Consider the following 15598-nt stretch of genomic DNA (forward strand, 5'->3'; position numbering starts at 1 on the left):
CGGGCAGGCGGTGGGCTCCGGGGTGCTTCCTGGTGCCTGGGGAGCAGGGATGCACAGCGTGGCTTTGCTCCTCTGCCCCCCCCCCCCCCCCCGTGCTCTGCTCTGTTTGAGGTGGGGTGAGTGGCCGTCAGGAGGGCGGGCGTCGGGAGCCTCTTCTGTGCCCAGGAAGGGCTGCCAGAACGTCCCCCAGCAGCGGTTGTCCCTGAATGCGGCCGGACGGACGTTGGGCTCTGCTGGCCTACAGGACCACGTGGCGCAGCCCGGGCCGGGTCGTCACGAGAAGCCTCGCCCCACCGCGTAGCGCGTGTTGTGGCCCAGGGCCTGTGTGCGGCTTCGGGCTGTGCTGCTCAGGTCCAGGAACAATCCCTCAGAGACGGACTTGGTTTCGTACAGAGACGTGGGGGGCGGACAGGTCGCCCGCATGCCCTGCACTTGGGATTTGGCGGTCGGGAGGCATTTCTCTCCATCGGGGGGGGACTGTGCTGTCACTCACTGAGGAGGGTAGTAATGTCAACGCTGGAAGAGGTCGCTCAGAAATAAGCCGTGTTGCTAAGTCCACCCATGGAGGGGCGTTGTTTATTTTCTCTGCTTAAGACACATCTTCCGGGGGCACCTGGCTGGCCCCGTTGATGGGGCTACGACTGTTGACTTTGGAGTCCTGAGTCCCACCCCCCGGTTTGGGTATGGGGGTTTAAAATTCATTTTGAAACACACAAGAAAGATGCACAAGGCTGTGTTAAGCGGTGGACGCTAAATTAATCCGCGTGTGAGGCAGGACAAATACCCCACATGAGGTGACAACAATAGCAGACATCAATCTCTCCCAGTGCTGGAGGCTGGGAGTCTGAGATCCTGGCTGGGCAGAGACTGGGAGGTTGAGGTCAGGCAAGGCCGAGGCTGGAAGCGTGAGGACCAGTAGGGCCTGAGTCAGGGACTCTGACATCCAGGCAGGGCTGAGGCTGGGAGTCTGAGATCTAGATGGGGCCGAGGCTGGGGGTCTGAGATCCGGGTAGGGCCGAGGCTGGGGGTCTGAAGTCCAGGCTGGGCTGAGGCTGGGAGGTTGATTTCCAGGAGGTACCAAAGCTTGGGGTCTGAAATCCAGGAGGGGCGGGAGGCTGAAAGTGTGAGGTCCAGTAGGGCCTGAGTCAGGGCCTCTGACATCCAGGTAGGGCTGAGGCTGGGACTCTGAGATCTAGGTGGGGCTGAGGCTGGGGGTCAGATCCAGACAGGGCCGAGGTTGGGGGTCTGACTTCCAGTCAGGGCCGAGGCTGGAGTCTGAGGTCCAGGCAGGGGCAGAAGCTGGGAGTCTGAGATGCAGGAGCAGTCGAAGCTGGGAGGCTGAGATCCAGGCGGGTTGGAGGCTGGGAGTCTGAGGTCCCGACCTGGCCAAGAATGGGAGTCTGAGATCCAGGCAGGGCTGAGGCTGGGGGTCTGAGATCCAGGCAGGGCTGTGGCTGGGGGTCTGAAGTCCAGGCTGGGCTGAGGCTGGGAGTCTGAGATCTAGGTGGGGCTGAGGCTGGGGGTCTGAGATCCAGGTAGGGCGGAGGCTGGGAGTCTGATGTCCAGGCAGGGCTGAGGGTGGGGAGGCTGAAATCCAGGTGGGGTGGAGACTGTGGAAACTGAGGTCCAGGGAGGGCTGAGAATGGAAGTCTGACATCCAGGAGGGCCTGAGTCTGGGACTCTGACCTCCAGGACGGGCTGAGCCTGGGAGTCTGAGGTCCAGGCAGGGCTGAGGCTGGGACTCTGAAGTCCAGGCAGGGCGAGGCTGGAGGTCTGAGATCTAGGCAGGGCTGAGGCTGGAGTCTGAGATCCAAGAGGGGTGGAAGCTGGGGGTCTGAGATCCAGGCAGGGGCCGAGTGGGGGTTCTGAGATCCTAGCTGGGCAGAGACTGGGAGGTTGATATCTAGGAGGTTCGAAGCTTGGGGTCTGAAATCCAGGAGGGGCCAAGGCTGGGAGTCTCAGTTCCAAACAGGGCTGAGCCTGAGCGTTTGAGATCCAGGCAAAGCCGAGGCTGAAAGTGTGAGGCCCAGTAGGGCCTGAGGCAGGGACTCTGACATCCAGTTGGGGCTGAGGCTGGGGGTCTGAGATCCAGGCAGGGCTGAGACTGGGGGTCTGAGATCCAGGAGGGGCTGAGGCTGGGGGTCTGAGATCCAGGCAGGGCTGAGGCTGGGAGTCTGAGGTCCAGGCAGGGCTGAGGCTGGGGGTCTGAGATCCAGGCAGGGCTGAGGCTGGGAGTATGAGATCCAGGCAGGGCTGAGGGCTGGGGGTCTGACTTCTAGGCAGGACCAAGGCTGGATTGTGAGGCCAGGCCAGGGCAGAAATGGGAGGCTGAGATCCAGGCAGGGCCAAGGCTGGGTGTGTGAGGTCCAGTCCAGGGCAGAGGCTGGGTGTCTGAGGTCCAGGCACGGCTGACGCTGGGGGTCTGAGATCCAGGCAAGGATGAGGCTGGGAGGCTGAGATCCAGGCAGGGCTGAGGCTGGGGTCTGACTTCTAGGCAGGACCGAGGCTGGGATTCTGAGGCCCAGGCAGGGCAGAAATGGGGAGGCTGAGATCCAGGCAGGGCCGAGGCTGGGGTGTCTGAGGTCCAGGCAGGGCCAGGCGGGGGCCTCTGACATCCAGGCAGGGCTGAGGTTGGGACTTGAGATCTAGGTGGGGCCAAGACTAGGTGTCCTGTCATCTAGGCTAGGGCCGAGGCAGGGAGGCTGAGATCCGGGCTGGGCTGAGGCCTGGAGTCTGAGTTCCGGGCAGGGCTGAGGCTGGGAGGACTGAGACCCAGCCAGGCTGTGGCTGGGGGTCTTAAGTCCAGGAGGGGCTGAGGTTGGGAGTCTGAGATCCAGGACGGGCTGAGCCTGGGACTCTGAGGTCCAGGCAGGGCTGAGGCTGGAGGTCTGAGATCCAGGCAGGGCTGAGGCTGGGAGTCTGAGATCCAGGAGGGGTGGAGGCTGGGGGTCTGATTTCCAGGAGGGGTGGAGGCTGGGGGTCTCAGATCCAGGCAGGGCTGAGGCTGGGAGTCTGAGATCCAGGAGGGGTGGAGGCTGGGGGTCTGATTTCCAGGAGGGGTGGAGGCTGGGGGTCTGAGATCCAGGCAGGGCTGAGGGACTGGAGTCTGAGATCCAGGAGGGGTGGAGGCTGGGGGTCTGATTTCCAGGAGGGGTGGAGGCTGGGGGTCTCAGATCCAGGCAGGGCTGAGGCTGCGGGCCTGAGGCTCGTCCGAGGCTGGGGGTTTAAGATCCAGGCAGTGTGATCCTGGGGTCTGAGGTCCAGGCAGGGCCAAGGCTGGGACTCTGAGGTCCAGGCAGGGCTGAGGCTGGGGGTTTGAGGTGCAGGCAGGGCTGAGGTGGGGGCCTGAGATTCAGGGCAGGGCTGTGATGGGGGCCTGAGATCCAGGCAGGTCTGGAGGCTGGGAGTCTGAGGTCCAGCAGGACCGAGGCTGGGGGTGTGAGATCCTGGCAGGGCTGAGGTTGGGGGTCTGAGATCCAGGCAGGGATGAGGCTGGGAGTCTGAGATCCAGACAGGTTTGAGGCTGGGGGTCTGAGATCCAGGAAGGGTTGAGGCGGGGGCCTGAGATCAAGGCAGGGCCGAGGCTGGGACTCTGAGGTCCAGGCAGGGCTGAGGCTGGGGGTGTGAGATCCAGGCAGGGCTGATTCTGGGTGTGAGTTCGAGGAAGGGCTGAGGTGGGGGCCTGAGATCCAGGCAGGGCTGAGTGTGGGTGCCTGAGATCCAGGCAGGGTTGAGTGTGGGTGGCCTGAGATCCAGGCAGGGCTGAGCCAGAGGTCTAAGGTGCAGGCAGGGCTGAGGTGGTGCATGAGATCCATGTATGGCTGAGTCTGGGGGCCTGAAGCTCGCCCGAGGCTGGGGGTTTGAGATGGAGCAGGGTTGATCCTGGGGGTCTGAGGTGGGGGCCTGAAATCCAGGCAGGGCTGAGTTCTGGGGGTCTGAGATCCAGGCGGGACTGATTCTAGCAGTCTGAGGTCCAGGCAGGGCTGTGGTGGGGGCCTGAAATCCAGGCAGGTCTGGAGGCTGGGAGTGTGAGGTCACGCAGTGCTGAGGCTGGGGGTCTGAAATCCAGGCGAGGCCAAGGCTGGGGAGTCTGAGATCCCGGCAGGGCCGAGGCTGGGGGTCTGAGATGCAGGCAGGGCCGTGGCTGGGAGGCTGACATCCAGGCAGGGCTGAGGCTTGGGGTCTGAAAATCCAGGAAGGGTAGGAGCATGGGGGTCTGAAGTCCATGCTGGGCTGAGGCTGGGCGGTTGATTTCCAGGAGGTGCCAAAGCTTGGGGTCTGAAATCCAGGAGGGGCGGAGGGCTGAAAGTGTGAGGTCCAGTAGGGCCTGAGTCAAGGCCTCTGACATCCAGGTAGGGCTGAGGCTGGGACTCTGAGATCTAGGTGGGGCTGAGGCTGGGGGTCAGATCCAGACAGGGCGCGAGGTTGGGGGGTCTGAGGTCCAGGCAGGACAGAAGCTGGGAGTCTGAGATGCAGGAGGCGTCGAAGCTGGGAGGCTGAGTTTCAGGCGGGTTTGGAGGCTGGGAGTCTGAGGTCCCGACGGGGACTGAGGATGGGAGTCTGAGATCCAGGCAGGGCCGAGGCTGGGGGTCTGAGATCCAGGCAGGGCTGTGGCTGGGTGTCTGAAGTCCAGGCTGGTCTGAGGCTGGGAGTCTGAGATCTAGGTGGGGCTGAGGCTGGGGTCTGAGATCCAGGCAGGGCTGAGTCTGGGGGGTCTGAGTTCCAGGCAGGGCTGAGGCGGGGAGACTGAGATCCAGGCGGGGCTAGAGACTGGGAAACTGAGTCCAGGGAGGGCTGAAAATGGAAGTCTGACATCCAGGAGGGCCTGAGGTCTGGGACTCTGACCTCCAGGACGGGCTGAGCCTGGGAGTCTGAGGTCCAGGCAGGGCTGAGGCTGGGGGTCTGAGGTCCAGGCAGGCCAAGTGGGGGTTCTGAGATCCTAGCTGGGCAGAGACTGGGAGGTTGATATCTAGGAGTTCCGAAGCTTGGGGTCTGAAATCCAGGAGGGGCCAAGGCTGGGAGTCTCAGTTCCAACAGGCTGAGCCTGGGACGTTGAGATCTAGGTAAGGCCGAGGCTGAAAGTGTGAGGCCCAGTAGGTCCTGAGTGAGGGACTCTGACATCCAGGTGGGGCCGAGGCTGGGGGTCTGAGATCCAGCAGGGCTGAGGTTGGGGGTCTGAGATCCAGGGAGGGCTGGAGGGTTGGGAGTCTGAGTCCAGGCAGGGTTGAGCCTGGGAGGCTGAGATCCAGGCAGGGCTGAGCCTGGGAGTCTGAGATCCAGGTAGGGGATGAGGCTGGGAGTCTGAGATCCAGGCAGGCTGAGGCTGGAGTCTGAGATCCAGCAGGGCTGAGCCTGGGAGTCTGAGATCCAGGCAGGGCTGAGGCTGGGAGTCTGAGATCCAGGCAGGGCTGAGGCTGGGAGTCTGAGATCCAGGCAGGGCTGAGCCTGGGAGTCTGAGATCCAGGTAGGGATGAGGCTGGGAGTCTGAGATCCAGGCAGGGCTGAGGCTGGGAGTCTGAGATCCAGGCAGGGCTGAGGCTGGGAGTATGAGATCCAGGCAGGGCTGAGGCTGGGGTCTGACTTCTAGGCAGGACCAAGGCTGGGATTGTGAGGCCCAGGCAGGGCAGAAATGGGAGGCTGAGATCCAGGCAGGGCCGAGGCTGGGTGTGTGAGGTCCAGTCAGGGCAGAGGCTGGGAGTCTGAGATCCAGGAGGGGTGGAGGCTGGGGGTCTGAGATCCAGGAAGGGCCGAGGCTGGGGGTCTGAGATCCAGGAAGGGCGAGGCTGGGGGTTTGAGGTCCATGCAGGGCTGAGGCTGGGTGCTCCTGATCCCCGCGCCTGGGTGTGGGACGTGGGCTCCCCCCTGTGCCCTCTGGTGGTCATGCTCTGTGCAGGTCCGTGTGCTGGTTCAGCCTTCTCATTAGGACCGTGTCGTATGGAACCAGTGCTCCCTCTAGCGACCTCATTTTCTGATCGCTGATTTTCGACCCCCAGGGGCACACAGTCCCGTCCTGAGGTCCTGGGGGTGCGGGCTTCAACCTGGGACATGGGTCGCGCCGTGCCGCCCCTGCGGGTGTGTTTGCCGGCCGCGTGGGTGGTTGCCGACACGCACAGCCCACGCAGAAGGCGGAGGCCCAGGGCTCCGAGGGGTGTGTCTGCTGGGGAGTCTTGGTGGGGGGGCTGCCCTTCCGTGGTGACCGGGCCCCGTTTCTCTGTCCTAAAGGGACGCCAGCGTGCGGATGAAGTGCATCCTGGCGCTGAAGGCGCTCTACGAGAAGAGAGAGTCGGCTATGAAGCTGGGCCTTTTCTTCCACAAGTTCAAGGTGAGTGAGATTCCGCGTCTTGGCGCCGGGGGCGCCAACCCGAAGCGTCGCCGTGGACGTGCGGACCTCGGGCCGCGGCCATCAGCCGCTCGCCGCTCGCGGGGCTTCGGACCCGCCGGCCACGTCCTCCGCCCGCTGCCTGGGGCCGCGTCCTGCGACCACGAACCGGAGGCGGCCCCCCTCCCCCCGGGGCCCGTCGGGGTCCGAACCGCCCGCGCTTCAGAGCGCACCAGGTGACACGGGCGGAGCGTGGGCACACCCCGGTGGGTCAGTCGCGTGCTGGCGGGGAGTTTTCGGGTGTGGGAGCGGGAAGGGTCAGCGCCCGCCCTCCCGACGCAGGCACACTCCTGCCGCTGGGTTGCGAGGCTCCGTGCCCCGCGTGCAGGGCCGCTCAGGGACGGTGCGACCGAAGCAAGTGCCCGGGACGATGCGGGCTGGAGCCCACGGTGAACTTGTACTCAACCTGTTCCTGAATTTGGGGGCCGCACTACCACGCGGGACGCTGCGTGAGGCCCCACTGCCCGACGTGGGACAGCAGGGCTCGGCGAGGACTCCCCACCGCGGGGCAGGGCCATCGGGGACTCGGACCGGGCCCCGTGGCTGGTTGGGAGCAGGGGTCGGGCCACGTTGGTGCCAGTGAACGTGCAGCCAGCGACGCGGGGCGGGGCGGGGCGGCACCAGGCAGTTTGTCTCCCCCTCCGGGGGCGTGGGGGAGAAAGCAGCCTTCCTTGACCCCGTCCGGGTCCCCCGCTGGGCGTGAGCAGGAAACCCACGCGGGCGGGCCACGCGTAGCGCGGGCGGGCCACGCGTAGAGAGGCGCGAGGGGGCCGTTAGAAGTGTGCAGGGGGGAACTCTAGTGTCCACGAGGCGGGGGGGGGGGGGGGGCGGGGATGGACGGAGGGCCTCCGGGAGGTGGTGGTGAGTCCCCATGGAGGACAGCGCAGTGCCCAACCTGTGCACCGACCGGGAGCCACGGCCCCTTCGTGAGCGCAAGGGTCGTGCAAAGTCACCTACGTAGGAGAGAAGGGGCTGCGGAGGCTCGTGGCGGGAGGCGCACACGTCCTGCGGAGCTCATGTCCCACGGGCTGGGTGCGCGCAGGTGGCTGGCGTCTTCCGGAGACTCGGCGTGGTCAGGGGCGTTTCCCGGCAGCCTCGAGGCTCCAGGGCTCCTGCCTCCCGATTTCTGTGCCGAGGAATTCCGTCTCCCCGTGGGTCCACATCAGCGGCTGACGCCTGGGGACGCTCAAACTCTGGGGACACGTGGTTGTCACCGCCGTGTGACATCACCGTGTGCGCGCTCCCTGCGTCTGCGGGGACCAGGGATGCGGCCCCATGACCCTCACGGTGTGCGGGACGCTCCGCACCGAGGGGACGGCCCGGCCCCGCCCCGCCGCGTCCTCTGTGCACGTGGAGGCGCCCACGGTGCCGGAACCAAAGCGGGCTTGTTGTGTTCTCTCGCTTCCCCTAGAAACGAATCCTGTCGATGACCCAGGACAGGCAGCCGGAGATCACGTCCGAGTGCATGCAGCTCCTGCGGCTTATATCCGAGTGAGTAGCCCTGCGGCCGTGCGGAGCCGTGTGTGCCCGTGCGTGGCCCTGCATCTGTGCAGAGCACGCGGCGTCCGCGCGGAACCCTGCGTCCGTGCGGAACCGTGCGTCCGTGCGTGGCCCTGCGTCCGTGCAGAACCGTGCGTCCGTGCGTGGCCCTGCGTCCGTGCGGAACCGTGCGTCCGTGCGGAATCCTGCGTCCAGAGCGCGTTTCCAGGCCACGTGGGCGGCGGGCCGGGTGCGCTGGGCGCGCAGTGACTGTGTGTGCCGCTGGCGGACCGCGGGGTGACCGTGTGCGGTGTGCAGCCCCCCCCCCCCCCCCCCCCCCCCCGCGTAGCCGCGTGATGGTCAGCTCGCATCCTTGGGTGTGTTTGCACCGCTGCTCAGTTGGAGACCTCTGTGGCCGGTGCCCTTGCGTACGATGCGATGCGATGCGAGGGCTTGTCGGGACCTGGCTTCCTGTTCGGGGGTTCGGGGGTTCCCTGTGGGGTCCCTTCTGCCGCCGCCCCTGCATCAGGGGCTCTGATGGGGCCAAGGTGCTGGTGTACAAGAGGCAGCTGCAACCCGGCCAGGTCCGCAGAACCTTCTGGAAGCTCCCGGGTCCCCGCGTGCACTTGGGCCGGATACACACGGGTACACACTGCAGGTGACAGCCGCCTCGTCGAATCAGGTGTCAGACGTTGATGTGAGACGTCTCTGGAACGGACACGGGGACGCGACCCTCCCGCTGGGCCGCCACGCCTAAATGCCGCGGCTGGTGCCGTGGGAACGTCTCGTGCCCTGAAGGCCAGCGTGGTGCCGTCCGTCCGCCCTGTGCGGAGGACGGAGTGGGGCCCTGATGGGCGCCCGACCCTCCCTGGGTGTGCACCCCGACGCGGCCCAGACAGATGGAGGCTGGCGCAGCCAGAGACGGGGACGAGCACCAGACTTACCGTGTGCTGCGCGGAGGTCCCGCCAGTGGCCGGGACCACCCAGCACCCGTCCGGCGCCACCGCCCAAGGGCAGTGGCTGGGTGATAAGGTGGCGTATTTTACAAGGGAGCCGTCTGGACAGAGCCAGCCCACACAAGTGCCACGATCTGGGTCAGTGACCCGGTTCGCGAAAGCGTGTCTGCGTGGACATCCTGTCCAGGGTGCTGTGCAGGCGGGCCGTGGGGGCCGCGTGTCCCCTGGTACTGACTTGGAGAAGCTCTTACCCGTGTGGCTTCCGACACGTGTATGCAAAAGCCCTCCGGGCGGGGACCTGAGCTCCCCCGTCTGCTCCCCAGCCGCCCCCTCCCCCCACCCCCCAGCGGACACTGGCACACAGAACAGGCTCTGACGTGGCGTACCACGTGTCTGGCTTCCTGCACTCAGTGACGGTCTGCGATGAGTCGATGGTCAGAAGCCACACTCTCACGAGGAAGTGTCGATGGGTGATGCCGTTTGTCAGCCTGACTGCTGACGTGGTTGGAGGGGGCAGCTCCCACATGATTCCAGAAAATCTGTGAGGAGGTCCCCAGATGGGTTTAACACGTGAATCCCCAGATCAGTAAAGCACATTGTCCTCCCCAGTGTGGTGGGCCACATCTAATCACTCGAAGGTCCGCGTAACAAAACGTGGAGGCAGTTCACGTGGCCCGGCTTGACTCCCAGCCGAGGCGTCCATCTTTTCATACCCTGGGCAGTCCCCCTCCCAGGTCCTGGGGCCGCAGCCACGTTCCGAGCCCTGGTTGGGCACCCGCTAACTAGGCTCGGTCGTGGGCAGAGCCCGTGTGCCCCACGTTGCACAGAACCAGGCGGCTTTGGGGTTTGACTTGGACAAGTCAAGCTCAGGGCTGACTCGGACCCCCCAAGGGTGCTCCTTGTGTGCCCAGAACCCCGAGGACAAACGCAGGCGTCCCCCGGGGTTGTCCCCCAGGCATCAGAGGTCGTCCACCACCGTTCAAAGCCCAGACCGGGAGGCGGGTAGGCCACCTGCCTGTGTTTCTGCCCGTGTGGGAACGTCCCTGCGGCTGTGTTTGCACATCGCTGTGCTCTGCTCACGCGGGTTCACTGGATGCGTTTGGATAAACGGTCACACTGGTGACGTCCCCCCAGGTGGTGTCAGGGGTGTCCCCCACTCATCCCCTGACTGCTCCCAGTATGGGTGCCCGTGGACATCTGCCTCCTGTCCGTGGTCGCCCCCTGTGTGCCCGCCTGCTGCGCATCAGTGATTGGCCCTGCATCGTTGCCCCTGCGTGTGCGTCCCACGCGGTTGCCTGCTGCCTCTACGTATGCGCCCCTGTGTGTGCGCCCGCTGCCCCCGCGTATGCGCCCCTGCGTGTGCACCCCTGTGGGGTCGTCTGCTGCCCCTCCAAGCGCGCCCCCGCGGGGTCGCCTGTTGCCTCTGTATGCGCCCCTGTGTGTGCGCCCCCACGGGGTCACCTCCTGCCTCTCCGTGTGCGCCCCTGCGGGGTCGCCTCCTGCCTCTCCGTGTGCGCCCCGCGGGGTCGCCTCCTGCCTCTCCGTATGCGCCCCTCTGTGTGCGCCCCCGCGGGGTCGTCTCCTGCCTCTCCGTGTGCGCCCCCGCGGGGTCGCCTCCTGCCTCTCCGTGTGCGCCCCCGCGGGGTCGCCTCCTGCCTCTCCGTATGCGCCCCTCTGTGTGCGCCCCCACGGGGTCGCCTCCTGCCTCTCCGTGTGCGCCCCTCTGTGTGCGCCCCCACGGGGTCGCCTCCTGCCTCTCCGTGTGCGCCCCTCTGTGTGCGCCCCCACGGGGTCGCCTCCTGCCTCTCCGTGTGCGCCCCCGCGGGGTCGCCTCCTGCCTCTCTGTATGCGCCCCTGCGTGTGCGCCCCGCAAGGTTGCCTCCCCTCTCCGTATGCGCCCCTGCGGGGTCGCCCGCTGCCCCTGTGTATGCGCCCCTGCGTGTGCACGCCCGTGGGGTCGTCCGCCGCCTCTCCATGTGCACCCCTGCGTGTGGGCCCCCACGGGGTCTCCCTCTGCCCCTGCGTGTGCGCCCCCTCTCGGTCGCCTGCTTGGAGTCAAGAGCGCTCTCCTGGGGAGGGTCAGGTGACAGGTGGCTCAGGTGCACACATGGGAGAGGACAGAGTGGTTTTCCCTTCCTTTGGGGCTAGCAGTTGGCTGGAGGGGAAGGAACCCAGACACGGAGGCCCTGCGGGGGGGAGGCCTTCCCAGGAGGCTGCTCACGTCGTCTTGGCTCACGTGGGTCCTTCTCGCGTGGCCTCAGCTCCTGTCCTGGGACGCGGGCCGCCCCAGGGGAGCTCGGTCCGGCAGGAACTGCAGGGGCGGGGGGCATGTCTAGGGGAAGCCGAGGTTGGGGCCCTCGATTTAGCGAAGAGCCTCCCTTCGCTCTCCGCGGGGACAGACGCCTGTGGCCGTGTCCCGCGTGCACGGGCCCCGGACTCACGCGCGCCTCCCCTCAGGCACTACGTGGGCGTGTTCTCATCCATGGAGTACGTCTTCTTGTTCCAGTTCGTGTACGCGGCCTACAGGCCCATGGCGACCGCCGCGGGCGAGCTCATCTGTAAGAGGTAAGGCCGGAACACGTGACGGTGTCTCCAGGGCTGTGATGGCACCGTGATGTTTGGGGGGGGGGGGGGGCTCCCGCGTCCTGCCAGGTGGACTCGCAGATGGAGGAGGGTGGGGGCAGCGGGAGGCCCCAGGGACCAGGGGAACAGCAGGGCCCCCGAGCAGGGCTTGCACAGGACAGCAGGTGTGGGCCCCGAGGCACAGGACAGGATGGATGGGAACGGCAGCGCAAAGGACGCGCGTGGCTGGGGGACTTGATCCGCGTTACAGGCGCGCCCCTTCCCGCATTGGTCTGACCAGGTGGTAGAGGCCCCCTCGGGGGCCCCCACCGGCCTGAGGTCCTGTCCTGGCCACCTGGCTGTCTCGCCCTCCCTAATGGGTCTGCGTTCAGGCGGGGGTCCGCGTCCTTTGGGGGTCTGACGTGCGGCAACGGGGGGCAGTCCTGTCGTCTGTTCCCACTGCAGTGCTGGCCTGAGCTGGCAGTGGGGTCGGACAGACAGAAGTCATTCTAGAGCTTTCCTCCCTGGGCCGTGTCCTGCGCCCGCGGCCTCCCCGGCGTGCGCTGCTCCCCAGCTCACTGCGTTGCACGTGTGCGTGCAGGGAGCCACAGGACCTCGGGCACCAGCAGGTGCGGGGAGCCCCCCCCCCGTCCAGGCTGATGCTGGGGTCGCTCTTTCTGATCCCACTAGGCTCCTGGCCCCCCCGCCCCAAGAAGGTTTCTTTGGTCAAAACCCTCCCGACGAGTTTGACAGAAACATCCAGAACATGAAGACGCTCATCGACTTTTACTTGCAGGGCGAGGTGAGGGTGTGGCAGCACAGGGCCCGGGGCCGGGTTGTCCGAGTCGCGGGGGAGGGACCTGGACCCGTGTCCTGCAGCCCACGTTGCATGCCACGTCCCGTGTCCCACGCCCCGTGTCCCGTGTCCCGTGTCCCGTGTCCCGTGCCGCGTCCTGCGTCCGGCTGACGCGGGGCTTGCTTCCTGTGTGAACGCCTGCCGCGGGCACACGGGCGTCAGGGCTCTGGGTGGGTGTCCCCGTTTGTCCTCACGTGTCCACCACACGGGTGGGTCGGGGAGGGGGCCGTTCCTGCCCATGTCCTCACGTGTCCCCTCCACCAGGTGTCACCACGTGTCCACCCCTGGTTGTCACACGTCCCCTGTGTCATCAGGCGTCTGCCTGTGTCATTACGAGTCTCCTCTGTCATCACACGCCCCTCACGTCGCGTGTCCTTTCTGTGTCATCACACGTCCCCCGTTGTCACGTGTCCCCCCGTGTTGTCACGTATCCTTCTCGCCCTTGTCACGCATTTCTTCTACGTCGTGTTGTCATGTGTCCCCCTGCGTCCTCACACGTCCCCCTGCCTGTGTCATCACACGTGCCCTGTGTCCTCAGTGTCCCCCGTCCCACGTATCGCGTGCTCCTGTAACATCATCGTGTCTTTCCTTCCGCGTCGTCACGACTTTACACGTGTGGCCCGTCCCTGTCAGTTCCACAGACACGTCCCATACCTGGTGGACGGCCTGTGGGACGCGGCGCCCGCCCTGGTCCGGAACTGGGAGTGCATGACGGCCCTGCTGCTGGAGCCACGTGGCGGGCGCCAAGGTGAGCGTGGCCAGAGGCCGGCTCCGAGTCGTGGATGGGGGCCAGCGATCCCGCTGGCCTCCCGGCCGTCCCTGCCAGGCACACCATCCCCCGTCCTGCCGTCCCTGTTCCTCTGTGACCCACCGGCCGCTGTGTCCCGCTGCCCCCCGTGTCCCGCTGTCCCATGTCCTTCTGTCCCTGTGTCCCGCTATCCCCCGTGTCCTGTTGTCTCCCCGTGTCCTTCCCTCCCTGTGTCCTGCTGTCCTGTGTCCCGCTGTCCCCTGTGTCCTTCCATCCCTGTGTCCTGCTGTCCCCCGCTGTCCCCCGTGTCCTGCCGTCCCTGTTCCTTTGTGACCCACCAACTGCTGTGTCCTGCTGTCCCCCGTGTCCCGCTGTCCCCCGTGTCCCGCTGTCCCCCGTATCCTGCTGCCCGTGTCCCGCTGTCCCCCGTGTCCTGCTGTCCCGTGTCCTGACATCCCTATTCCTCTGTGACTTGCTGTGCTGCCCCGTGTCCTGCTGTCCCCCCCCGTGTCCTGCTGTCCCCTCCTGGTGTCTCACTGTTCCCTCCTCCCCATGTCCCACTGCCCCCAGGCTTCCGTCCTGCCAAGTGTCTGTCCATATAGGCAGTGACACAGCCCTGTCGAGCCTCCTGTGCTGCACCCGCTCCCTGAGTGGCTGCTTGGGGAGCATACCCATGCTTTCCTGCGGTGAGGGGTCCTCAGGCCTCGAGGCTGGGGTGTCACAGGGCTCTAGTGTGGGGTCCACAGGACGAGGGCCACAGACTGACTTGCCATAAGAGGATCAGCCTGGGGGCCACTGAAGCCCAAAGACCGGGCCCCAGAGTCAGGGTGCACGGTGGGCAGAGTGCCCAGTGGATGAGCCCCCAAGCAGCTGGGGTGCCCTCGCCTGCCCCTCCAGGCCCAGGAGACAGCCCGTCCTCCCTGCCAAACTCCCCTCGGCAGACACAGGTGTCGTCGGCCACAGCCAGGAGTCCCGGTGCCATTTATGACGTAGCCCAGGCCTGTCACGTTCCTGGAGGGACCCGCAGCTCTGACCGCGCTCCTTGGGGTCCCTGAAGGGGCCTGTTTCTTTGTCATGGGGATGCCTCCTTTCCTCTGACTGAAATCTCTGGGGCCCAGCTGTGTGGTCTGCGTTTCTTGGCTCTGACTGTGGGCCTGCCCCTGCTATGCCTGGGCTCATAGGGCTAGCTCCAGGACATGACAGACTAGGCAGGAGACCCATGTGTGACATTCTCAGGCTGGCTGTGACACATGATCTCAAACCCAGTGGTTAAATGAGAATCCATCCTGTCTTAGGTCTGGAAACCAGAAGTCTGAGATACAGGCAGGACAGGACCGCTGAGATCCAGGGGGGCAGGACCTCTGAGATCCAGGAGGGGCAGGGCCACTGAGATCCAGGCAGGGCAGGACCACTGAGATCCAGGCAAGATCTTGAGATCCAGAAGGGGCAGGGCTGCTGAGATCCAGGAGGGAAAGGACTGCTGAGATCCAGGCAGGGCAGGGCCGCTGAGATCCAGGAGGGGCAGGGCCCCTGAGATCCAGGCAGGGCAGGACCACTGAGATCCAGGCAGGGCTGGAGCCCTGAGATCCAGGCAGGGCAGGGTCACTGAGATCCAAGCAGGGCAGGACCCCTGAGATCCAGGCAGGGCAGGTCCACTGAGATCCAGGAGGGGCAGGGCCACTGAGATCCAGGAGGGGCAGGGCTGTTGAGATCCAGGCAGGGCAGGGTCACAGATCCAGGCAGGGAAGGGCCACTGAGACCCAGGAGGGGCAGGGCCACTGAGATCCAGGAGGGGCAGGGCCACTGAGATTCAGGAGAGGCAGGACCACTGAGATCCAGGCAGGGCAGGACCACGGAGATCCAGGCAGGGCAGGACCACTGAGATCCAGGAGGGGCAGGGCCACTGAGATCCAGGAGAGGCAGGACCACGGAGATCCAGGCAGGGCAGGGCCACTGAGATCCAGGAAGGGCAGGACCACTGAGATCCAGGCAGGGAAGGGCCACTGAGATCCAGGAGGGGCAGGGCCATTGAGATCCAGGCAGGGAAGGGCCACTGAGATCCAGGAGGGGCAGGGCCCCTGAGATCCAGGAGAGGCAGGACCACGGAGATCCAGGCAGGGCAGGGCCACTGAGATCCAGGCGGGGCAGGGCTAATGAGATCCAGGCAGGGCAGGGCCACTGAGATCCAGGTAGGGCAGGGCCACTGAGATCCAGGAGGGGCAGGGCCCCTGAGATCCAGGCAGGGCAGGGTCACTGAGATCCAGGAGGGGCAGGGCCACTGAGATCCAGGAGGGGCAGGGCCACTGAGATCCAGGAGGGGCAGGGCCGCTGAGATCCAGGAGGGGCGGGACCCCTGAGATCCAGGCAGGGCAGGGCCACTGAGATCCAGGCAGGGCAGGGCCACTGAGACCCAGGAGGGGCAGGGCCACTGAGATCCAGCCAGGGCAGGGCCGCTGAGATCCAGATAGGGCAGGGCCACTGATATCCAGGAGGGGCAGGACCACTGAGATCCAGGAGGGGCAGGGCCACTGAGATCCAGGCAGGACAGGGCCCCTGAGATGCAGGCAGGGCAGGACCACCGAGATCCAGGAGGGGCAGGACCACGGAGACCCAGGAGG

General features: G+C 65.9%; 1 protein-coding gene across 1 annotated transcript; it reads left to right on the plus strand.

Moving 5' to 3' along the window:
- Positions 1–6211: 6211 nt before the first annotated feature.
- LOC128774684 (cohesin subunit SA-2-like) lies at positions 6212–13094 on the plus strand (the record flags this gene model as incomplete). The annotated part of the gene is made up of 5 exons (XM_053893703.1): positions 6212–6322; positions 7791–7870; positions 11272–11379; positions 12067–12178; positions 12866–13094. Coding segments are annotated over exons 1-5 (613 nt in total), but the record flags the coding sequence as incomplete, so codon positions are not given.
- Between the last annotated feature and the right edge of the window lie 2504 nt (positions 13095–15598).

Source organism: Panthera pardus, unplaced genomic scaffold (genome assembly GCF_024362965.1).
Source record: "Panthera pardus isolate Hobbes unplaced genomic scaffold, ASM2436296v1 HiC_scaffold_372, whole genome shotgun sequence".
NCBI lineage: Eukaryota > Metazoa > Chordata > Mammalia > Carnivora > Felidae > Panthera > Panthera pardus.